The 26795-nt window shown below is 35.1% G+C and overlaps 1 protein-coding gene across 1 annotated transcript in view; it reads right to left on the bottom strand.

Annotated features, from left to right (window-relative positions):
* Tmem47 (transmembrane protein 47) overlaps nucleotides 1-26070 on the bottom strand; it is a 30266-nt gene extending 4196 nt beyond the window's left edge. Inside the window, exons 1-2 of the mRNA XM_004647655.3 lie at nucleotides 25594-26070; nucleotides 9677-9817 (exon numbers count right to left, since the gene is read on the bottom strand). Of these exons, the coding sequence (XP_004647712.1) occupies nucleotides 9677-9817; nucleotides 25594-25819 (367 nt within the window). The 5' untranslated portion in view covers nucleotides 25820-26070. The remainder of the gene's footprint in view (nucleotides 1-9676; nucleotides 9818-25593) is intronic.
* Between the last annotated feature and the right edge of the window lie 725 nt (nucleotides 26071-26795).

Below are 26795 nucleotides of genomic sequence, written 5' to 3'. Positions count from 1 at the left end.
GAGTTCAATTCTTGATATACATAAAAAGCAAGACATCATATAACAGTTATTGATGCATACCTATACTTATAGCAGCATTATTCATAATAACTAAATGTTAGAAATAGCCTACATGTCCATGTAATGATGAATGTATAAAGTGTGGTATTTATACACAATGGAGTACTACTGTACCATAAAAATGATAAACAAGTTATTTGCCAAAACTAATTACATAGTTTCAGTTAGATGCAAAAGAAAGTGTTTACATATCTATTTTCCACCTTTCAAAAATAATTAACTCTAATGAAGGCATTGGAAATAATGGCAGTGAAAAAACTAGGGTACTAAAAAAAAGCATAGAATACAGTTCTCAGTTTACAGTTAGATCTTGGTTCAGTCAGGACTAAATGAGAAAAGCAATGAGTCATGTTTAATGAAACAAAACAATTAATTAGGAAGGAAAGGAAAGGAAAGAAGGTTTTTTAAAATTATCTAAAATAAGAATGATATACACACTGTGGATATTTTTGCATGGGGACACTGGATTACACAAGAAATGATGTCACTTGTTAAATCTATAACTTCCTATTGGATCTATGATTATATATAGTGTTTCTAATAAAATAAAACTTTTATTTTATCTAAATCAATTGGAGTAACTTTTGGGCTGGATCTGCCTCTTACGCTACAATTCTTTAACCATCAAAAACTAAATAAAGTTGTCAGTAAATTTGTAAATCTGGCATGCTGCTTGCCTTTACATCAAAATGTGTTACTGGAACATAGCCATGCTTATCATTTATGTATTGTGCACATTACAATAGCAGAGCTAAGCAGTGGCAATACAAAGCAAAAATTATTATTATTATTATTATTATTATTATTTTTTTTTTTTTTTTGAGGAAGCAGTGATTGAACTCAGACCTTTGCGCTTACCAGGGAAGTGCTTATTCCACTGAGCCATCTCCCCGGCCCCAAAAAATTATTTTTTGAGCTTCATACAAAAGTAAACAACCAAACTTTAATATTTTTCATTACAATGATTGTTTAGTTCATCTTAAAAATACTGTAAATTACTGAAGCTCAAGAAAATTGTGAATAACTAAGAACAAAAGAACAAATTGTGACATAGTTAAAACACACATCTATAGTTTTGATATAATTTATTAAACTTTTTAAAAAGAACAGTAGGATAGATGGTGACTGGAACTTCATGTTTTAATTAAGATCTGTGGTCATTGATTCTGTGCATCTATAAATGATCATATTTTTAGCATAAAACTGATAAGAAATGGCAAATTCATGAGGGCATGATTCCTCAAGATTGTTATTTTCTAGAAGAATCTGACAATGGAACAAAGGATCTATCTGGAACCAAATAAAAGAATTCCAAATATCTTTTTCATATAGCTCAAAATTTTCCTGGGCCTGCATCTGCCTACCATACTTCCATATGAGTTCTGACAGAGGATAGATAAATAGGCTCACATCAGAAGAAAATCCCACGACATCCAAAATAGAAATCCCACAACTTTTAGCTTAGAAGTCTTAGTACAATTTTGAGATCATTGTTAGGACTTAACTGAGGGATTATGATAAAACCCACATTTCATGTGTTTCTAGCCACTAAGTAATAACCATTGTGTACAAAAAAATTCTAAAATTTCCAGGCATGCTTAAAAAGCAAAAGGTATTTTCATTGGGTTTCTATATTCTGGTTGCTAGTCAAATCATGGATGATCCTTTTAGGATATGATTGAAGAAGGAAAGTTAGATATAGTAACTCATTTACTCATTCAACATATAAATCCAGTGTTTCCATGAATAGTTCGAGGTTTCTAAAGTATATAATTTAAGACATCATTGCTAACAAAAGGAACGACAAGCAGTGTATTAGTAAATAAATGCTGAATATAATGTTAGTTACTACTAACAGCCATAGAAATCTAAGAAAGAAGGACCAGAGGGATAAAGGCTGCTCTTTTAGATCAATAAAGAAAGAGATTCTTCTAGAGAAAAGACATTTGAGCACAGACCTAAATCCAGAATGAAATGCAGGACCAGTAAGCAGTCCAGCTGGAGAACATAGGTGGTGCCCAGCTCCTGACCCAGACACCTGGTACACTGTAGATCAGGAAAGATGCTATGGTTGCAGAAAGTGGAGAGGAAAAGTAAAGCCATAGAGTGTCCAGTAGAGACTGCTCACACACAGCTTTGGGAACTGTAACTAGGAGTCTTGATTTTATTCTAAGGGCGATAAGCAGTTGCTAGAGGATTTTGAGCATAGAAATAATTTGAAATAAGCAGTCTAAATTACATTCTAAAAGAATTACATTGCTTATTTGTGAACTGGCCAGTCGCTGAAGTAAGGTATTTACCTAGGCTGCATTTAATATTCATTTCAATGTGTTTTGTGTAGCAAATATTTGGCTGCCCAGGTATAACTTAATGACATAATTTCCTTACAGTGCAAAAACAACTCTGCCAGGGTCTGGTGGCATATTCTCTTGAAGAGCTTTCTTGTGTCTTTATTGTATTTGTGATAGAAAAAAATTACCCTAAAATGCTTAATACCTCTGAATTTTTACTCTCCAGAATCAAAAAGAAAAATTCATGTAATAGAAAAACTGAAAAAAATAAAAACTTGCTTGGTAAATAATTTTCCCAATTTAATAGTGTACACAGACTTAGGTATAAAAGTATTTAAGGGCCGGCCGAACAGCTCAGCGGATTAAAGCATCTGCTTAGGTAGATGCAGTGATCAGAAGTTTGCTTCCAAGCCTGCCATGCAGGCCCCATGCCCAGGGGCTGCTGAGATGGTGATTGAGACTGGGCGTGGTGGTATGTGCCTGTAATGCCAGCTCTTGGGAAGCTGAACACAGGCGGATCACTATGAGTCTGATCTACTCAATGAGACTATGTAGACCCTTAAAAAAAAAAAAAAAGTATTTCTTCGCCCTTCATAAATTCTGCAAAGAGGAGGGGAACTAGAGGTTAAATGTCAAGAAAATGCCATCATATTATATTTCTATTTTACTATCAATCAATGAAATACAATGGAAACTGGCAGTGCTAGTTCTTATGCTATTAGACATGCATAAGTAAAGTTATGGTGCATTTCAGAATTTGAAAATACATGGGAGTTCATTTCATGGTCCTCACATTTTTCAAAAACAGGCAAACATAATTAAGAAATCTATGGATAGAAGCATGATAGGAACTTAAAAGATATTAACTCTTATTTATTTGTCTATGTTAAGGGGAATTTTTTCATATTAAATTATTGAAAACATTCAATATTGCAATATTCAATACTTTTCATAAGAAAATATTTTAACATTTCAACAAATATTTATTGGGAGTCAGTTGTGTTTTACAAGAGGATAGATGGTGGTAAAGTTCCACAGATAATTATAAATCCATATTTGTTCAACAGCAAAAGTAAACACATTTCTTTATAATCAATTCAAAATACATTTATCGAAATTCAATGATATATCAAAAACTAATCCTTCTTAAAGAAAGAAAGGTAGTTGCAGAAAAAAACAATGTCTGTGTTGGTTTTTGAAAAATGGTTAGAAGAGAAAGACGGAAAGATCTTTAAGAATAGCCAGCAATTTATATAGAGATTGGAGGTATGAGGGTATCCTTATAGGAAACTAACATGGGTGGAATGAAGGGTAAATGCATAGAGATGTTTGACTAAGACTATAAAATACTTTTATGTGTCATAAAATATTAGAATTTTTTGTTTCTCTACAGACAACTGAGATGCTCTTCTAAGAGTAGATGCTACTGTTGTCTATTCATAAAAACTCATAACCACTTCAGCACATGATAACCTGACTTGTCATTGTTTCTAAAGGATTTTGTTCCCTGAGTTTCTCTGGCCACTCAAACTACTATATCTGTCTTTGGAGCAGACCAAAAGTTCTGGAATATTTACAGTGCTGTCCCTCAGTCACAATCAGTGACCCTTATCAATGAATGATTCCTAATAGTGGTGTTTTAAACACTTCAGTCATCTAGTCCTTCAAATGAGGTAACTTTGTAGTATGTGTTCCAGACTTTTCCCAGAGTTTCTCCAGGAAAACAAAATTCCAGCTCTTTCTATTTTCTAGTCCAAAAGTCCCCTTCATTGACTGCCTTTGCAACCCTATTTCATGCTTTGCGTCTCCTACCAAACCCCTTCTTTTACCTCCCAATTAAATTATCTATATTTAGTTATTTGCCTCAGGAATTGTTTCTGTGAAAACGAAGTGTTAAATAACAAGATCAAATTTGTATTTCACTAACAAACCTCATATGTTTGTGTGTAACACAGACCACATGGGGAAGAGTATAGAAAAGCACAGGTGCTTGGAGATCAGTTAGTGTCAGGGTTTCCGTGTACTGTGATGACTTAAGATTTTGCAGGTGAAAAAGAAAGACAATGTAAAGAAAAACTGTAAGAAAGTAATACATAACTAGACCCTAGGAAAAGGAAATGAAAAAGGTCACATAGACATATTAAGTCAGATATTATTACCATAGAAAAATAAAACAAAGGGAGGCCAAATTTGGGAGCTGACTTACAACTTGAGGAATAGGTATAGGCTCAACTGAGATAAAGGTGATATACAAAAAGAAAGGACTGGCTGATGAGATAACTGACAGGCTTTATTAGCCAAGATTTATATAAAGGAAATACAGAATTCCCATAAAGAAAATAATTAAGAAAATAAAAACACTTGATCATAAATAATTAATAATGAAGCCAACAACTTTTTATAATTATTAAAAGTAGTAGTATGAACTTAATTAGTGGGCAATGATACTGTAAATTATACCAGTCAAACTATATTTTAATATTTGTATTTGGGGAATAATATGAAATCTACGAATCTGTGAGTAGAGCTCTTCACTTAAAGTTTGAAATCTAAGACAGACACCATTCTTTTTTCTCCCAAAATCTAGACTCCAAATGGCTCTGGCCATCTCACAGGATGGTAACAATGTGTGCAAAATACAAGCCTTTCATATAACAAAATTAAGAACTTGAAATACATTGGAGGCACTTAAAAAAATCACTATTCCACCTACATACCTATAGGAGGATTTCACAGGTATAACAAAATGGAATGATCTTTGTCAATGCTATATAATAAAGGAAGACTATGTTAATAAAATTTAAATTAGAAAACTTATAATTTTCTGTAATTTACATTAAAGGCCTTGGGAGAAGAAATGAAAAACTCATCCTATATGCCTGCAGAGTATTAAAAGTTCTGCCGCCAATTCAAAACTAGACAGTAAAAGAAGAAAAACAAGAAGGAAAAAATCCATCTAATTTCACCAAGTCCTTAGTGAAGAGAATAGAGAGCCATTTATCAGAATCACATCACATCTTATTTGTCACTGCCAGTGACACAAAAAGAAATGTGCTGTAGAAAATTACACTGGAGACATACAGTTTTCATTGTATACTATGACTCAGTCATGCTCCACTGATCAGTTTGTGGATTTTATGATGTCAAAGATGTTGATTTCCTTCAGGTGTTGGCTCCTGAGATGGAGCACTGAGTTACAGGATGTATTCTTACTGTAGTACACAGTTGGTAGGTGAATTCAAAATCAAAGCTGACACTTCTCTGGTTTTTCCACATGTTATATACACCCAAGGAAAGATGACTTATGAATGTTCACTCAGACTTTCAAGTCAACTAGTTGATCCAATTTGAATCATAGCTACCAGAAGTATTAGTTGGAAAATGCTGGGAAATTACTTAACCTATCTGAGCCTCTTTTCTTTTCTTTTGTTTTCTTCTCTCTCTCTCTCTTTCTTTCTTTCTTTCTTTCTTTCTTTTTTTTCTTTTCTTTTCTTTTTCTTTTCTTTTTTTTTTTTTCCGTACCGGGAATTGGACTGAGGACCTAGAGCTTGCCAGGAAAGCGTTTATTCTACTGAGCTATCTTCCCAGCCCTTGAGCCTGTTTTCTTCATTGAGACAGTAATTTTAAGATTGTTTTACCAGAAATAGTTTATGCTTCAGTGTCCCACACTGTGGCATATGGTAGGTGCTAAATTATTATTGTTTTATTTTTATTATAGATGAAGTTTGATTCTGAGATCTTAACTTCCAGGACTGGTGAGTAAAAGAGATGTAAAAAAATGGGACAATGGGTTATATGGTTTGTAACGATGGTTGAGCTCTTAGCTCTGCTAGCAGTGTTAAAGCAGTTAACAAGCCCAACCCAAATAAAACATTTCAAACAAAAGGGAATACAAAGTCTTCAAATTCTCTCTAGCTGTCTTCATGTATTTAGTCTTCAGTTTTTGTTAAAACCCTTAGAAATTCTTATCTAATATCTTCATTAGTGTGTACTTGCATGGCAGCGGTGCCTGAAATTTGTTACATAAATAAATAAAATATTAAAAATTAAAAAAAAACCTTTTTGATAACCATTATTTTAACTGTTTTGATCCTAGCTATGTGCTTATGTAAAACATGCTGATTCAAAAGGTCTGAAAAGAGAAATGATTTTTAAAAGAGGAATAATAATTGTTTACATGGTTGTTATTCCCCACCAAATTGTAAAACACTTGCTTTATTCATCTTTCCCTCATTCATTCAAAAACTATTTATTGAATGCCTATGAGTATCTAGTGCAGTACATGGTACTGAATTAAGCAACTACAAAGGTCTGGATAGAGATGTTTCCAAGCAGTAGTGCTGCCTGATTTGAATTTATGTGCTGCATGTCTCAGCAGAAGAAACAAAAGAACATTTCTTTGTTAAGATAAATATTCTTGGGGGACAACCTACTTGGGCCCCCCTTCTGTTATTCTCTTGGACAGAAGCTTTCTTTCCCTCAATAAATATATTCTGCTAATAAAAAATATTCTCTATGCATGTAAGCACCAATGTATCAACTATTGACACAAAATTAATATTATCTTACAAAAATATCTTGAGAACACAAGAGAAATGTTAACTTTTTTTTTTTTTTTTTGTACCATGGATTGAACTCAGGACCTTGCACTTGCCAGGCAAGCATTTATTCTACTGAGCTATCTCCCCAGTCCCATACAAACATTTTCAAGTAAAACAATATATAAGTAAAAGGTAAGAATTAGCCCCAAATATGCATTTAAAAAAGATCACTAAGCTGAACTAAAGGTGAGACAAACCAACTGTTTGGATAGGTACTAAGAGCTAAGCAAAACAAAGAATAAATAGCTAGTATGATTCCAATAGTACTATTTTCCAACTTTTCTATTAGTAAGTTCAAATCAATAAGAAATTATTGTGTGTGATTAATATCATTTCCAAGAATCAAATATAGGCAACTGTTTCATGACTGTTACAAATGGGAGAAATTTTTTTCATAACATGTTATAAATAACAGTGAATTTTCTATCTTGCTTAAAAAAGACACTAAACTAAAAAAAAATTCATGATAACAGTATCAAATGAGAATGAATAAAATTAAATCTCAGCCCATGTACATTTTTAAAATGCAGCAGCATAATGTTGATTTTAGGTCTCATTTGGTACAACAATATATCAATTTTTCTTCAGTGATTTCAGTAATCTATTATTTACCAATGTATGTTGCATCCAAAGCTAAATCAAAACCTTATTTTTTTTTTACGCTGGCCAAATTGATTACTTTTAATTTATGCTCATTTAAAGTGCATTTTCTATTGTAACTCATACCTAATTTCACAAATTTTTCTACACTTGGAAAAATACAGATTTTTAGGGGCTGGGGAGATGGCTCAGTGGAATAAGCGCTTCTCTGGCAAGCGCAAGGGCCTGAGTTCAATCCCCGGTTCCACAAAAAAACAAAAAACAAATTTTTAAAGGAAAAGTAGAAACTTCCAGTTTCCAAGCATGTTTATAATAGATAGTATCAACAATGAATTTATAGATTCCACATTTACCATTATTCAGTAAAGTCTAAATGGAATAGAAACTAGATATGCACAATAAAGTTAAGTATTTATAATTAATGATTAAATATCTCTAATACCACTCTAAATGAAAATTGTCTAGGTATTCTAATAATTACTTGAAGCTGGACTTCAATTTTAAAGGCTCATACATCATTCGGAATAATTTATGAAGAAATACTATTACAACATATTATCTAATTATGACATTAATAAATACTAGCTGCAATGAACTTATACTGCAATTGAAATATCTAAATTATCTCGTTCCAAAATGGAAAAATAGATGCCATAAATCACTCAACAAAGAATAAACTACAGAATTAATGATGAATCTTTAGAGGACACTTCATGTTACACTAAGTCATTCAGAACAGAGACTTTTATTACACCTGAGAGTAATAAAATAATGATAATGTGGTCACTTTGTAAGCCTTCAAAGTATTTTCTGTAATCATGCACCCTAACTTATTTGAAAGTATTGGTGAAAGTAACTGACTAAAATAATTTAGTCGGTTTTATAAGCATCTTAAGACAAAATTTAGTTCACAATAAGCACTCAAGTAATAGTTGAATGAATGTTCCAGGAAGTGAATAATGAATAAATCACTAGTTTAAGACAGTTTAAGATTTACTCATCTCCTAACCTCTGCCAATAACCACTATATGATCTTGAACAAGTCATTCAAATCTGAATTAGATGTACTTCTGGATTCCTTAAGTACTTCGGAACTTTGTTTTTATGACACCTATGTTCTGACCAGTCTTCATGGGTAGAAGTAGCTGAACATAAACAGCAGGGGGCAGCAGAATGCTTTGGATTTCATATTTTTATTTCAAACTATCCCTTAAATCCTAAGAAATTTCATCTATTTCAACCTGCAAAAAGCTTTTAAAAATCCATCTAACAGCCTAGATAGCTCTGTCAGTGTCTTTATTATTGACAGTCACAGGGTCTTATTTTGCAGCTTTCAAGTCAGATATGACTGACAGTAAATTAAAGGCACCCCAAGAATATTTCAATTTAAATAGAAAAGAATAATATATTCAAGGATACTTTTACAAATTAAAATTAAAACTCATGTCAGGTAATGTACCGGGCCTTTCATCCACCAGCTTTTTTTTTTCTACATAGCTCTTTGTGTTCTAGTTTAGCCTGGTTGATACTTCGGTTCAAGCTATGCTTCACTGAATGATAGTTGTTACATTAATAAATGTACAACTGACCTGAAACAATTAACTTGTCTGATGGTTTGGCATACATGTCATGATTTTTCAGCATAACTTTCTTTATTTTCAAAGAGATATATGCCCTTAAGGGTAGACGTTTTGGAATTTTTTCCAGTTTCATGTCAGAGAAAATGATGTTGCCTTGAGATCACCAAAGGGGCAGTAGAAAGGGGGAAAAATAACCCATAAAAAGTCCATGGGTAAATACACCTGCTGCAATTCCTAAGGTGATAAGCCTGTGAAGAACTGTTATTTATTATAAATAAAAATAATTTAAAAAATAGAAAAGAACTATTATTTATTCACATTTTGAGTAGAAATCTGGAAGTTGCCACTGAGTTCTATGAAATGCTTAACAGTTTGAAAGCTGATATTATGAAAGAAACTTCAACTAACTTATCTTAAAATATAAGAAATGCCTCTCAATTTTTATGTAATGTACTAAACACATACTACCTCTGCATGAGGAGGGAAGATGGGGCAAAGTGTCATGAAACTTTAATATTGATTTGAAATTAATGAATATATTTACCTGCTGCAAAAAGCATTACAGCAACAGGTCTGTAGAAGCGCCTTCGAGATCCCACGCAGATAGAAATCAAACCCACCAGGAATGCAATGAGAATGATGGCTGCACCACCCAAGAGTAAGGCCAGAGTAGCAATCTGCCAATCTAGAAAGAAAAAAACAAAAGCATTGCTTTTGAGCAGTAAATCCTCAAAGAATCAACAGAACTATGCTGGCAGCTTTTACCTTGCTACAGCTCAGTAGATGTGATTTGAATGCATGCTAAACACCCTTTGAGGAATGAAGTTTTGCAACAAGAATTAATATTAATGTTCTTATTCAGAAATGGCTCCTATGTTAAACTCAGCAGAGTTTTGAGACAAGGAGGCTCACCATGCTTTTCTTCCAAGCAGTCTATTAAGCATTCATGCCAAATCAAGTGTCCCCCTTTGTGTCCTATTTTCAATATTGTTATGATTTAAATTTTTCTGGAACTATAAAATTCACAAATCTTAAATAGAGAAAAGAACAAATATGAATTTATATATGAGTATTATATAAAATTAGTATGTAATTTATATATATATATTATGAATTTACACATCAATGTAATCACAATTTGAATTAAGATTTCAGATATAGTTCCATCAACAGAAACCTCCTTTGTGCCCCTTCTGATCAATAACTACTCACTCACATGAGCTACTAGTAACACATAACCACTACTATAGATTAGTTTAGTTTTGCCTCTTCAAAAACAATATGAACTAGTTTCTGACTTTTAAGTCTCTGAAATCCATCCTTGTTGCTATGTGTGGCAGTACATAGTAGACTCATTTTATTTCTGTTCTTTCTTGGAAAGCATTCCTTCACCTCATGAAAATTCTCCCAGTTTTGATTTTTCTTCCCTCCACTACAAAAACAATCCTCTAGCCAATTAGTGTCAGAGGGATTTGTTGTTGCTCATTTTTTCTTCCTCGCTTTCATTTTGTTACCATTTCACTGCTATATTTGCAATCACAAGAATTGTTTCTGACATTAAGTATTCACAGAGAGCCAAAATGTATTCTACATGGCTGTTCACCCTCTTCAATTATATAAAAAAAGTAAGCCTATATTGACCATTTGCTATGTGGAAGTCTCTGTACATGGGACATGCCAAAACTGTATCACACACAGTAAAAAGGAAACTTCAATGAACTCAGTTGATTTTTCTATACAATAAAGATGTGATCATAATATGATAGAAAACTAGCCTAATCTTGATCATTTCTTTAGCTCTTTTTCTTTCCTCTTTCCCCCAGGTCACTTTTCTCATCTTCAATTTATTTTGGTTTTTAAAATTATATTTTCAGTTTCTCATATAATAGAAACCATGCAATATTTTACCCTTTTTTGCCTCATATATTTCAGTTAACATTACAGCTTCAAAATCCACACATTTTCCTACAAATGACTGAAACTTATCCTCCTTTATGGCTGAGTTACGTGTGTGTGTGTGTGTGTGTGTGTGTGTGTGTGTGTGTGTGGTATGTGTAATATATTCTTATCCATTCATCATCTAGTCAGCTTCCATAATTGATCTATTGTGAATTGCACTGCTATAGCCATGGACCTGCATGTATCACTGTAGTATAATAACTTTAACTCTTTTGGGAAGAGATCCAGGAGATGTACAGCTGGGTCAAATTGGAATTTCTAGCTTGAGTTTTCTCAGGAATCTCCATGCTCATTACCATGGGGGCAGTAGTAGTTAACACTTCCATCAGAAATGTAGAAGAACCCCACATCATTACTATCATTAAATTGCAGTCTATTGTATCCAAAGTTCAGGATTCATGATATTTTGATGCTTCCCTCAAAAGTTATCCCTCTTGAAAGCTTCCAAACTAATTTTTGCTGCAGTTAGATAAAGAATTATCAAAAAAAACCTTCAAGATTTTCTTTATTTATGTATACTTGAATACTACTGCCTTGTACCCTTTCCCACTTCCTCTCTTCCTGAGAAATTCGGCTTGATTCATGGGCACTCAACTAGAAACTGCATAGCAATCAGGAAACAAATAAATAAGGGGAAAATAGAACAAATTTACACTTCTTAAAATATAAAGATGAAACACAAGACAGTAGAGAGCATTTTTATGCCATCTATTTGTATCAAAGCTATATAACTTCAAACAAAAGTATAACTGGCTTTCAAGTAGAAGTTAAAATTATAGTTATACTATGGTTTTTATTCCTTATCAGCATGTAGTTTTGAATTAAAAAGTCAACAAAATAATTCTTACACTTGGAAGTCTCTAAATTTCTTTGGAAAAGTTTATACATACCATATTATTTAACATGATGGAAATCCTTTTGGAAACTTGTGTGTAAGTTGACATTTCTGAATAAAAATACATCAAGGCTTAAATATATCAAAGTGATTAAGTTCAAAGGAAAGAATAAAATCAATCTATAAGTGAAAATCTTAGAGATCCTGATTAAAAGAGCCTGTGCTGGATACTTTCTGATTGGACCATTACTTTTATGAAATGATTATTACTGTTTGACAACTTTGCCAAACTGTCTTCCATAAATAAGAATTTTTAAGTATTGACTATTTGAATCAAGATAAAACTAAATATAATAATGCTTGTAGCATTGTGTTACTCATATAAAAATATCTTAAAACTGCAATGGATTGTTTTCTTAATAAGCTCTTTCACAGAACTTAATGCCACACAAATGTCTATTTTCCTTTGCAAACAAAAATCAAGCAGGAATTAATTTTGTCACTCTCCTACGTTTCAAATATCCTTAAATAAGAGATAAAATACATAGCTGTTTATGCCTTATGAAGAATGATAAAATTCATTAGATTTTCTCTATCGAAGCCATAAAAATAAATATTTTCCATTTTCTGAGTCACCATATCTATTGTGTATACTCAGCTCTGCATGTAATGTGAAAATATCCATAGACAGTAAGTAAATTAAAAATCAGTTGTATTGCAAAAAATCATCATCTACAAAAGCAGGTGGTAGAGTGGTTTTGACCTTGTGAGTAGGTTGCTTGTTGGGAATCCCTGATCTACATTTTATATCTAATTTTTAAAGATCAACCTTTCTTCTAAGTAAAGGCCTCTTAAACAACAAAAATTGCATACTAAGGCAAATTGGATAAATGAATATTAAAGGTTGCAAAGTGACATTTATTCAAAATAGAAATAAAAACAGCACAGAAATTCTAACTTCATATAATGCTCAATTTCTTCCAAACAGTTATACTGAACTTCATATAGAAAAATCAATAAAAATATGATGGTGGAAGGAATAAGAGTAAATTTTACTAAAAGGGACTAGAGCCTAATTAGGAAAAGAACATCATACACCACAGGAAATACTTTTAAAAAGTAGATATACACAAGCAATTCAGGGGTTTCTATCAAATGTTCTGTATTTATTTTTAGTACTGACATTGTGGCTAATATGATAGTCACTCTGGATGCAAAGTCAAGAAGGAAGGACATTCATCAAGTTCATCTCTGCTGTGATACTGTTACCTTTCCCCTTGGTCCACCACCTGAGCACTAGCTATTCAAACAGAAACACTGCTTTATTTTTCAAGAGAGACTGGAAATGGGCTATGATTTCCAGTGTCCTGGCCAGAAGCTGGGGCTTAGACTGGAATACTGAGACCATATCCCTGGTGAAGAATGTCAAGTTTTTGAATTATTGTCATCATATTCACATGGAAGGATTCACTCAGGCCACTTGCTTTTTACCAAAACTTGATATAGATGACCAGTTGAATCTCAAACAGGAAGCAAAAGAATAGGGTTAGATATGGCTACCATAGGTAATGAGACTCACAGTAGATTTGAAGGCTTAGCCTGGGCATTTGCAGCTGAGAACAGGGTTTGTGGCACTGTGTCTATCACTAAACAATCAGAATCCATTGTTCAATCATCACTACTAGCTGACAAGGAAACTCAATTCAGGGGCTGTGCAGTTTGAAGGAAATGAGGATATAATGAATTTAAAAAGTGAAAATATTTTATAGATATCCAGTAATAGCCATTAAAATATGAGGTTGAACTGTGTATTTGTATAGATAGACATATATTTACTTATTTTTTATATTTTAGGGAAGGATCTACAGCGTGTTCAGGGTCTCACTACTAGATTGGACTCATACTGATCCACCTGTTTACAGTCTCCCAAGAGCTGGGATTACACGCGTGCACCACCATACCCAGTCTCAATTGTTGTCTCAGCAAGCCCCAGGGGCAGAGCTGGCCCAGCAGGCTAGGGGATCAAATGGCTAAGCCTTGGGCCTGCTTACAGGAGCTTTAATCTGCTGGGCTATTTGGCCGGCCCTGACAAATATTTACTTCTTAACTGAAATCCAATACTAGGTTTTGTAACAATGTGCACATATAAAATGCTTCATTATATTCTATAAAATTTGAGCAATGTTATGGTAAGATTATAATAAATGGCCAGAAAATATATCTCTATTCTAATGGCTTTTCCTTTAAGGTTAGCATGCCACAAATACTTGCTATCTATAGCCAGTGTTTTCAAATTAAAATGTCATAAAATGTCTCAGTATTCAGCTTCATTTCATCAAAAGTCATGTATTTTAAAATACTCATAATCTTCTTGTTTCCATATTAACCTTAGTTCTTCAATTAAGTCCTTATACTATTTAGTCAGATGAAGTGTTAAGTCCTCAAAAATTCATTACTGTGTATTAGTTTTCAACATTTTTATAAATGATATACTGATACTGTAGTGGGGCGGTGAATATAAACCAGCCCTGGAAAGCATCAATGGTCATGGCACTGTTTATTAAACAGCAGTACAGGGAGCAATTGAAACTGGCCATTGTTCATTGGTAGGTCAGTTAATTAGAAATCTGAATTCAGTCTTCTGTATTCTCTCTCTCTCTCTCTCTCTCTCTCTCTCTCTCTCTCTCTCTCTCGGCGTTTTAAATTTCTCATCTAAGACAAACCATATAATATTTTCATCAGACTTATTTCATTTACCATATGGGTTTAAGTAGTATCAACTTATCTAAAAATGCCTTGTTTATCTTTATTACAGAGTAGTATAAAAATGATGAAAATATGGCTTCTGTCAATGGGAAGGAGGAGACTAAGTGTTGGAAGAAGCAACAAAGTAGGGGAGGGAATTAAAAAAAATTAAGATGCATTATGTACAAATGGCAATTCCCCACAATAAATGTAATTGTTATGTACTGCACACTAATAAAAAGAAAGAAATCTGAATTTGTTCTCTAAGATCTGAGAGATCTTAGATCTTAGATCTTAGGAAATAATAATCATTTTTGTTCTATGAACTGATGAAGGCTCAGATAGGAAGGTCAGCATATTTTGCACATGGAAACTCAATCTGAAATGAGGTTACTATATTAAATATCAGATCCCCTCAAAAGCACCTTGGTAAATTGATACTATAGGACTGGAGGCATTTAGAACAAACCTAGGAAAGCCAAGGATAAAGGTGATGTTTCTTTAATAGTGCTTTGCATCACAGAAAATACACATCATTTTTGCCTTAAAGCAATGGACTAAAAAAATCAGCCAGTCCCTGCATTATGACATCAAGTCAAACATTCATATGCAACTCAGGATCTAAATTTGAGTCCTCTTTCAAGGTATTTTTATTAGCTGGCATCAGAGTTTCCAGCATCTATAAATGCTTTAGTATTCTGCATAATCATGCTGACTTTCTTTAGCAGTATAATAGTGGAGACTGGTCTGGAATTGCCACTGTATTACAAAAATTCTGTGGTTCACATTGTAATTACTCACTTGGAGAATTCTATTTCCTTCAGGCAATGCATAGTCAAAATTCACTTAAAAATTTTAGGAAAAGCAAAAATGAGGACGCATTTTTCCATAATTGGAGCCAAGTCCATTATACATCAGAAACTAAAACCTTCCTCTTCCTCTACTGAGTTGCAAACATTTAACTTATTAAATGTTGGCTAATTTATTTACTTCTCTAGTTATTATTTATATGTTGAGATTAGTCCTATCTGCAAATCCTTGCACACACAATGGCTACCTTGCAGGAAATCAGATATAATTAAGAAGCAATGAAGAAACAGGTTTTTAACCTTATACATGTAAATTCTCTTGATTTGGGTAGGTAACAGTCCCCAAGATGTATTTGGTAATCTTCATTATTTCCAACTTTCTATAATTCTCATTATAATTTAAAAGGCAGGTTTTCAATAACTTTATAATCACAATCAAATTTATCAGGCATGCAATTGTATTTTCATCTTTTCATTCTGAAAAAGAAATTATTTTAAAATGGTATGCATAAATGCAATCAAAACCATTCATTAGCCCACCTAAAACAGTGTTTTCATCAGTCATATTGACAACACTTGATGTTATACACAAATTCCCCCTAATTCACTTAAATAAACTGGACCAATGCACTCATTTCTAGAAAACATCCAGTCTTTCTAAATGTCTTTATTCATTTCTTGGACATATTTATAGCAAAATATTTCAATTTAATTTGATTATATTGGCAAAAATTTAGAAAACCATCTTTGAACTGTGGATCATTCTTAGAAACTCAAAATACTAGGATAGTATTTGTTTATCAGGAAAAATTGTGAGTTACCAAACAATAATTCAAACCCTCATTCCCCAAGTTACTCATCTTTTTACTGAATATGGTGTTTTTTCCCAACTAGACCATTGTCATAAATTGTGGCACTTAATTATTTTTATCAAATAAAATCTAAGATTTTATTTTAAGATGAATGATACATTACTTTGGAAAGAAAGGTTATGTCCCCATACATGAAAAATGAATCAAATCAGTGCTATTATTATTTTATGAAGGGAAGTTTATGGGGCTTGCGATTTAGCTCAGCAGTAGAACAATTACCTAGCAAGCTGCAAGCCCTGGGTTCAGTTGTCATACCAAAAAACAAACAAACAACAAAATGCACCTAAAAAGAAGGTCATTATAGACTTAACAGATTAGCTTCCTAAATAAATTTAAAGTTAGTCTTCATGTGGCAAATGAAGTGGACATTATTTCTGAAGCGGTTTAAACTTAGTTGTCTTGGCTAAATTGCATTCAGACCCCAACCCATTGGTGTTGCATTAATTTTCCATATTTCCATCTTATAGACAGAAACATAGCCAGAAGAATTTATATTTTAAATTCAATAATTTAAAGGATCAATCTTTTTTCCAACAAGTCATATAAAAGTTAATACTTTTCATGTAAAAGCAAATATTGAAGGCAAATAGCAACTTACCTTTTACAAACAACAAACATAGACACCACGTGCTTCACAAAGTTAAGTTTGTTATTGTAAAAAACAGTTTCCTAGACACTAATGCTAACCAAACTGGCAACAATGTGATTTAGAGTCCTATTTTTTAGGCCCATTCACAGATAAGGACTGCTTCAGATATGCAGTGCAAATCTCATTTTAAGTTCCATAAAGTTAACTATACAACTATGTCACGAAATGACATGCCAATTTTGGCAATCTGAGCCATTTCTTATTGTCCAGAAGTGCCAGAAAGTTTTTCAACTCCTTTCAACTTCAGTCAAATTCCTAGTTTTGTATTAATGTTAGAAGAGTAATACGTAATTTTTTCTTTCAAAATTAAAGGTACATTTTAGGTGCTTCACAGTATTGTACCTTAGAACAATCAGTGGAAATCTAATTTATAATCTAAATACCATATGAGGCTTTCCTCCCAGACAAAACCATTACACAGTGCTCAGCAAACATCTTGCTATTAAAGCATGTTTCAGTATTTAGAGAAAAAGAAAGACAATATCACCTCTAATGACTGCTCATTCTTAGCATGCACAATATTAGAAAGATTTTACTTGCATTTGATGATAATATCTCCTAATGTGTGCTGGTATTTATCAATACATCTGTGATCATGGTATTCTTATAAAGCCATGATGGGTTTGGTATATTGAAGATGTTTCTTTTGTACTGTGAAAAAAACTAAACTAGGTTTGTAATTTGGAAACATGCTTATTTGGAAAAACAGAAAGCAAACCTGTGACAGTAGGAGCAGGTGACCTTCTTCTAAGCAACTATAAATCCCTTGTAATGGGTTTAGGACAGCTAATGACAAAATGGTAGAAGGATAGACAGCTACCTACAAACATTATTAAGTCACCCTCTTAGTATATATGCAAGGATAAACTGGCAATTTAGGATTCCTACCAGTTCCTGATAAAGCCTCTGTAGAGGCAGACTTTTATTATCTCATTTCCAACACCCTGTAAATTTATTTAATTTATTTAAAAGACACCATTTGTTTCCCTCATCCCCGTATTATCATCTTTTACCATAGACATGGCATTGACTGATTTTGTAACAGGATCAAGTCTGTCCCTTGATAGAAAATCAATTTCTGATTGAAATGAACTTATTAGGTAAATGTGAGAAGATAGACAAATAGAGAAAATCTATTTCTATCTCTCTTATTTCACATGGTAGTACCCTTCAGATTTAGGAATGCACTCCAGATTTCATTCATAGAGAGTACCATAGCAGTGTTTTGGTGATTATTCTGCTTAGGGATCTTAAACATGACAGAAGTAAAATCCCTTCTGATAAAAATTTGAATTTAGATAGGTGTTTTCTTATACAGAAACTATCTAATTCACTCAGTGGCATGTGCTAGTGACACCTGTAATCCCAACACTTTGGAGGCTGAGATGAGTGGGTCACAAGTTGCAGACCAGCCTGGGCTATATAGTGAGTTCAAAGCCAGTCTAAACTATATATCAGGCCCTGCACAAAAAAAAGGAAGGAAGGAAGGAAGGAAGGAAGGAAGGAAGGAAGGATAGAAAGAAGGAAGGAAGGAAGGAAATAATTTAAGATCCCAACTTCTCTTTTTGAACAGATAGGAACATTAGTGACATTATCTCTTCAAACATGGTTCATTTAAGCTATCATTTTAAACTACACAATAGTTAGTAAACCCAGAGATTCTAATATGATCTACTTATTTTTTCCTGGTTCTTTGTGATAATGGATATTTTATTGTTGTATTTATTAAGTGTGAATCTTAGTTCTTAAGATAAGATTAGAGTAAAATAGGATATTGACAATATAAAAGGGTCCTCTGAATCCCATAAACCTAGCAGCAAAAAGTTTAAGAAAACACATACTTATCTAATTTTCAAGGAAGATGATCCAATAACTTGTAAAAACTGTTAAGATTTATCTGTCAGTTCTTTTGCCTTATGAGGTTATAATTCTAGTTTAAGAAAAATCTCTTTTGAAAATTAATTTATCTTTTAATATGGGCAGAATGTAGCAAGATGTGAAATGAAAATTTATCTTCATTTAATCAATTCAAGAAACTTACATGGCTGGCTTCCACATACTTGTGGAATTATTCTAAAAGTTAAAAATAATTTTTATTTTAGAATACCCCATTGCAGACAAGCCTAACAGCCTAGCCATGATAAAAGTTTAAATCTGATAATAAACATCTGAAACATAACTGACGTATCAACATATGCAATTGTATTTGAATCTTTTTAAAGACTTTGAATCCCACATATGTGAAATAAAATCAAGGATAATTTTATAAATTATAAATCTTATAAAAATCTTATAAAAAGTAAGATTCTATTTTATATGTTGTCACTATGCTGTCTACCCAAAATTCCATTTTACCGTGTTTCAAGTTATCAAAGAAATAATTATCTGCAGTATTACAGAAAAGTTTGAAAACCAACCCTGCAAAATAGTGTGGCAAAGTGAGTCTTTAACATTGTATTATGCTCCATTTCTTTGTTGATGCAATAAATATGATTTGACTGAATTATTCTAAAAATCTTTTCTACTCTAAATGTGCTATGGTTTTGAAAATCAATATATGACAATTATTAAGAGAACTGTTATTCATACAAAAAGGAAGCAAACAAAAACATTTCTGCAATTCTAACTCCTCTCTAGTACTGCGAAACATGGCTTGTATCTGGAATTTTAACATTTTAATGCCTATATATCAAGTATCTCATGAGATATATTTAAATTTTTCTTAAAAAGACTAAAATGTTACAGTATAATGTGGAGACACAATCAGTGTACTTTCTAAGTTATTTTGTCCCGTGGTCATCTGAAATTACAAACCAAAGATAGGGAAAAAAGATAATTCTACCTAAATATCTATACCTCTGTATTTGTGTATAGTTTAGGTTCTTGAGTCCATTTCATTCTCAATGCAAATGACTCCATACAAGTGACCAGTTATTAAAGCCACATGTTGGCTGATGGGAATTTTTAACTTCAGAAGCTATGTGGTTATCTTTGGGCTTCAGAAGCAATAAAGTATGCAGATTATCAGCCAGTCTCTCTCAGATTGCACATGCCATCAAAAATTAGTGTCCTATTCTCCTCTTGAATCTGAGAGGGCCAAACAGCTTCTGCATAACCAACAGAATGTGACAGAACAGACGTGTGGACATGCGATTTCCCAGGCAATTTCACTAGAGAGGCTGGCTTTCTGGAGAAGCCACTCATCCTATAAGAAATCAAATTCTGTTCAGATAATTCCATTCTAGAAACGCCACCAGTAGGCACTCCAACCAGAGATCCAGCTGAGCCCAGCTTCCCAGCCATTCTCTTCAAGATGCCAAATCTCTGAATACAATCATGTAGAAACAAATCTTGCATTTCCAAATGTCCCAAACCTGGCCACTAAAGTCATTGTCAGCCATGGCTCCAGCCATCTTGAATCAGAAGCAAGTTATTCTCATTTGTTCTCTCTGAATTCCTGACATATATAATCTATAAGCATAATAAAATGTTTATTTTACACCTTTAATTTTTGCCCCAGTTAATTTACCAGTATTAGTAATAGGAACAGTCTTTTTAAAAAGCTGTCTCTACTACCAATTAATTGAGATTTTTGTAATTTACAAAATTCCCCACTCTTCTCAATATATGTAACAATGATATTCACTACCTTCCTGGTTTACTGAAAGATTTGAAATAATTGATACATTTAGTCTGTAATAGTACTGGATAAAATGTAGCTACTAGATAATACTTTGTAAACACAACAATGCAAGAGCATTATTAAATGCTAAGTAATGTATATCAATACATAGAGTTGAAATTAAGGACTTCATTATGCAATACATAAAATCTATTAATTTGGGATTTTTTAAAACATTCTCTTGCTAAAAATTCACTTTACATTTGTTCTTATGTTTAATATCAAATAAATATTAACTTTTCACATATTTAACTTCATGACAAACCATTCAAAAACATTAAGCATATTGTATAAAGTCACATGATTCACAAGTGGCCTAGTTCTGGTCAATTAGAATCCAAAATCTTCATGTGTTCTCCATATCACCCTCCTTGCCACAGAATTGCTGTAACTTAGCATAGTTCATACAGACGTTTGTTGTGGCATTTAGGCCATTTGTTCAAAAGAGATATTTTTAAACATCTAAAAACATTTTCATTAGTGTATTTAGTAGCTCTGGTTGTAGCTACAGTCTCTTTTAGTAGTCTTATTAAACAGAAACAAAGAAAATTTCTGAAAGGTATGACAGTGGGTAAACTCTAGTGCTTGAGATATTCTTTTGTTTGTTTCTGTTTTATTTGAAATGTTTTATTAAAGATCGGGCTTTTAGCATGCCCATCAAATCCCTCTGCTGCCAAAGACAGATCTAAGTGGCTCCCTGGAGACTAAAAGCCTTCTATCCTTCTATGAATGTGAGCAAGAGAGGAATTATATTTGCCCACAAATTAAAATGTCCTTTATAAAAGAAAAGCTGGGAAACTTAAAATTCTAGAAGATACTAAAAGAAGTCAAGATGAAAGTCTTGAGGTAAATTATATTTGGTTTTCTCTGGTTTATTATTTGAAAACAGTTTGTTGCTATCTGGTACTTTTCTTTTTCTACTCATCTTCCTTATATAGGTTAAATAAAATTGCATTTGTCCTGCACTTGTTCCTTTGGAGGAAACCAGAAGGCATAACTGTAGAGACTTCCAGTTTCTGAGCTGTTTGTAAACATGTATCAACATCAACTGTCAAGCAACAAGCTGAACCCTTCCTGGAACAAATTGCATTGTGAGGTTCCTCAATAAAATTTGGTTTCTGTTTTAAGGTACAAATTCGGAATGTACAGATGATATATTTCTGAACTCAGAATCATTGTATTTCAGGTTTTCTAAGAATGGCAGGTGCTCAGACTGCTCTGTTTATCTTATATCACCACCTAAAACAGGTTTTCATATAAATGACTCCTAAAGTGGATTTGGATGCTAATTTTTTAAATGAGCTACATGTAAGCATTCTTAAAGGAAGCTCTTGCCAACTGGAAATAATAACATCCATCTATTATTTGCATACGATGCAGTGCCATTAAAAAACTACCAGTGACTCACCTTACAAATGCTGCTATTTTCAGGGCAGTGCATGAGTGATGTTAACAATACACCTTAAAAGGCACTATGTGATTGAGTATGTTGTGGATGGAAAGATAGATAAATGAACTTGTTATATTCCCAAATTACTGTCAGTAAAATATGTTCATTTGGCTATCACTATGTCTCTGCATTTTGCTGAGTCAATGAATCACATAGACATCAAAAAATCACTCTGTTGTATACAAAATAGCTACATATTTATAAATTTTAAAAAAGGAATGTAAAATCACCAGCATGAGATTATACAGTCCATTTGATAGAATTTAGAGTGTCAGCATTCTTATAGCCACTTGAGCCATCATATTAGCTGACCCTCTTATAATTGCTGTCTATAAAATAATAATTATATTTTATAAAAGTTATCAAAACTAAACATGAGCATCCAGAAGCCTAAAATATTATTACCAATTTGTGTAAAAGTTAGGATTTATTAAAAGGCCATGCTAAACAATACTAAGGAAAATTATCCTTGGAAAGGAATTCTTTGGCTAGCAGCCATATGAGTATAGCATATTGTAAACTTCCTAACAAGCATACCTCTCCCTTCCCCACCATAGATGACAGTCAATTAGTTATTTTCTTATTTGTGCGAGTGCATGTATAGGTGTTTGTGTGTGTTCTTTTAAAATATAATTAAGATGAGTGCCTGTACTGTCCCCATACAGTTTTGGGACACCATAAAAAAGCATTTCAGCTGAGTGACAACCAGATTACTGGTTTTTGCTAGGAGTGCTGACGCAACCTTCAATACACCAGGACACAAGAGGCACGGTTCTGCCTTCTCTGAAGACCATAAAATGGGTTATAAACTGCAAACGATGCATATTTGATACCAAAATTGAAACACAAGTTTAAACATAATTGCTTAAGCAAAAGTTTTAGTAGAAACTGGGCCTAACTACGATATACTGTTGTCAAAAGAAACATTCTACAAATTTTGCCTGTGTTAATACTAGCTTGCTTCTTCATGGCAGTTTTAATTCTAATTAAGACAAAGGTTTTTAATTAAGCTGTGAAGATCCTGGTAAAGGGCCTTCAGTAAAATTGTCCTTGGTGGTTCCTCCCAAGGTAATTCATTTCAAGAGACTCTGAAGTGGATCTCTTAACATCTTCAGAGAAGACATTTCCCTCCCTGCCTTCTGCCACTCCATATAGCAAACAGACTGAAAAAAGCTGCCTGCCTTTTGGAACAGGCAAGAAAAGCATCCCTGGTTTCGATTCAGGCGGCCTCCTTCTTTTCAAAACAGTTGAAGCTTCAAGTCCACATAACATTTTAAGAAAGCACATTATGTAAGTAGAGACAAACAGCAATTTTCCACATTTTATTTCTTTTCCTTCACCCCTCCCCCACCTCTCAACCCAGAGAACAAAACTAACTGCTACTACATAAACTCAGGAACTTGTTCCAGAGAGCTTCCAGCAAAACCATTTCTGTTTGCTAAGTATTTTCTTACAAACACTACCTTTTTCTCAGCTGAAAATTATTTCTTAAACAAATTAAGACTACTGCTGATTTCCAGGAACCCGGACCGAAGTAAATGATGAGGCATTAGTATAGGCAAGAATACAGGGGCTGGAGGTAGAGGAGGCCAGAAACTGCCTGTCTTTGATTTTTACTTTGCAAGAGTTGTATTACCACTCTATTCGCATTAATCTTGTGTTTCCCTATTTCCTTGCCTAGAAGGAGGTTAAAGCTGAAATAAATGGGAATGAAAGCAATTAAGGACAGATTAGCAAACACTGCACACTGCTCAAACTTGAGCTGGCTTTCAACCATTCCTTGAATTCCTGTCTAAGAGAAAAGGATACCAGCCTGAAAAACAAAAGGGAGTTGAAGCTAGTTTCGTTAACCTATCTTAAGTCTTTATGCAATCAGAGGGGTATTATTTCAGGAGACAGAAAGAAAGGGGCAAAAGATTCAAGTTGCTAAGGAGACATGCCTAGGCTGGCATTCCTACATAAATTTCCATTTATATTGAAGAGGGGAAAGAAAAGATATTTTCTCCAAAGTTTATTTGGATCCCCTGGTTACTGAAGAAAGGCATTTTGCCGGTTTATTTTATCTTTAGTTGTAAACAACCAACCCTGAAAGAATTAAAAGACCTAAATGTTGACCTTCTGCTGCCAACCAGTCCCCTCCATAGTGAATTAATCAACAAAAAGGAAAGCCTTCAATGAGAATTCTGAGGTGGTGATAAAGAAAAAGTCTTTTGCAAATACAAAATTAAATGTATGGAAGATACTTAAGCAAGGAATATAATTTGTCTTATAACATGAAACAGAAGACAAAGGAAAATCAGATTTTTTTAATGCTACTTCAACTTTATTGGAACTTGAAACGGTTCCAGCAAAGCTTTATAAATAGTCTCAGAGAAGATATGAAACTGTCAGGAGCGAATTTAATGAGTTTCTCAGTTGGGTGTGTGTGTGTGTGTGTGTGTGTGTGTGTGTGTGTGTGCGCGCGTGCGCGCGCACGCGAGTGTGTGTGTGTGTGCGCGCGCGCGCGTGTAAAAAAATCACTGGCAGGTCCTCTCGTTCTATCCTGCTTTCACTGTGTGGACAACAGCAGCAAGGCAAGATAGAAAGGGAAGAAGAGTTTGTTGTAAGAAATGAGTCGGTCGATTGTGCCTAAGGGCATAGTTAGGATTTTGGGAAAGGCAACTAAAAAGGGTTTAGGAGGGAATAAAGCCATAAAGTTCCTACCCCCTATCCTATCCCTTTGCGCTTTCAGTTCTCTCCGCATAAAGCACAACTTCCAGACAACTCTGTGTAGCTCTAGAAAGGAAAAAAAAAAAAAAAGTCTGGAGGAGTAATTTCTCACAGTGGAAGAGAAAGAAGGAATCAAGGAAGGAGTCACGAAAAAAAGGAAGGAAATCAAGTCTGTCTCTCCCAGCTTGAAATACCACCTCAAAATTTAAGGAAATAAAACCTAAATCAAAATTCATTGGGAGGGGGAGCGAAGAGAAGGTTGAATTCTAACAGGCAGAAACGTGGGCTGTGAGAGGTAAACTCAGGCAAATTCGTCTTGGGAGAGGAGAAAGAGGGGAAAACTGAGCAGAGAACCCCTAGGTCTTGGCAGGGTCAGGGCGGGTTTTGCCCGTGTCTTTTTTAACACTGCTGTGGAAAGCGGCACATTTCTTACACAGCTACTTCATTCTCGCCTTAAATGATAACAGCTACCCAAAATAGCCTTTCAGCGGTGGGGTAGGGAGATGGCCAGGGGAAGAGAGGGCGGGGACGTTGTTGTAGGTTTGGTGACCAGGGAAGGGAGAGGGGCGCCAGCGGGGTAGCCTAAGAGCCTAGGAGAGGGACCGGACGTTCTGCCAGGGCAGGTTCCGGAGCGGCTGGAGAGAAGGCGGTGGCAGGCGGGGCGCGGGGCACGGGGCACCCCGCGCAGGGAGCGGGGCGGAAGGAGGCTCGGGGCACGGGACGGAAGGGGGCGCGCGCGCTGGGCCCTCACCGCTGCTGAGCGTGGACTCGCAGTGCCAGATGTCCAGACTGGCGGGTTTCCGACAGGACTCCCACAGGGACAGGTAGTACTGGTGGTCAGCAGTGACCCAGGCCGGGCTCAGCACGGCCCCCAGGTCCAGACACAGCGCCAGGAAGATGCACACCAGCCCGACCAGCTTCAGTGGAGTCAGCACCGACACGCGCACCTCCTCCATACCGCTGCCCGCCGAAGCCATTCCGCGCGCCGCTGCCGCGCGCCCCTCCGGAGCCGAGGGCACCTGGCAGGTCCGGAGATCCCGGAGCCGGACCTCCCGACCAGGAGTGCAGCTGAGGTGCGGCAAGCGAGGACTAGTCCGTCCCTCGGAGCTGTGCGCTTCGCACTGCGAAGGTAGCTCTGTGGGTGCGGCTGCCCTGTGTGGGGTTCGCCGGCGCCGCAGCAACACAGATCCCGCCGCGGACCTTCTCTGTGCGCTCTGCCTGCGCCCGCTCCTCCCCAGAGCTGCCAAACTAGCTCCGCCCCGGCCCCTCCCCGGGCTGCAGGAGGCGGTGCCGCGCGAGGAGCAGTGGGTCTGCACCCTCTCGGTGTCAGGCTGAGCTCCAGGCGCCAGCGACTCCCTCTGCCCCGCCCTGGCCGTTGCGCTGTAGTTCTTCCAAGCAGCTGGCCAGGTGGCCTGCTTCGGACTCTGGGGTCTTCTCGCTTCTCTTCACTCTCAGGGGATTTCATTTTCTAGGGAAAAGGGGTGGGTCATTTTTGAGAAGGCGTCAAACATGTAGATTCTTAGTTTTCCTACGTTGTGGCCATGGAGCAAGGATGGCTCTGCTCTCTCAGCAATATAACATTGTTTTGCCGAGGCCAGTTTCACACCCTGAGGATGTGAGAAAGAGAAATGACACTCAGAGCCTTTCGTTCTTTCTTTCTTTCTTTTTTTTTTTTTTTCAAATCCAGGATGGAACTAGGAGCACCGGGGTCCCTATTTCCTCAGTTCTTCACCATCCCCCTCCCTTCTCCACTTCCGCTTCTCTTCTCAGGACTTGTCTGCTTTGCGCCCCCTATGAAGGGCGTTTGCTCAGGACACTGGCGCTAAAGTGGGAAGAGAAAGATTCTGCAAAATGTAAAGTAAACCTTATCTGGATCTCCGCTGTTTTGATCTTTGTTGGCTAAAACCTTAATTGATTGTGTTTTGCATTATATCCATTTAGATCTGAATCCCT

This window comes from Octodon degus, unplaced genomic scaffold (genome assembly GCF_000260255.1).
Source record: "Octodon degus isolate 3935 unplaced genomic scaffold, OctDeg1.0 scaffold00318, whole genome shotgun sequence".
NCBI lineage: Eukaryota > Metazoa > Chordata > Mammalia > Rodentia > Octodontidae > Octodon > Octodon degus.
This window is presented reverse-complemented; position numbering and strand designations above follow the sequence as displayed.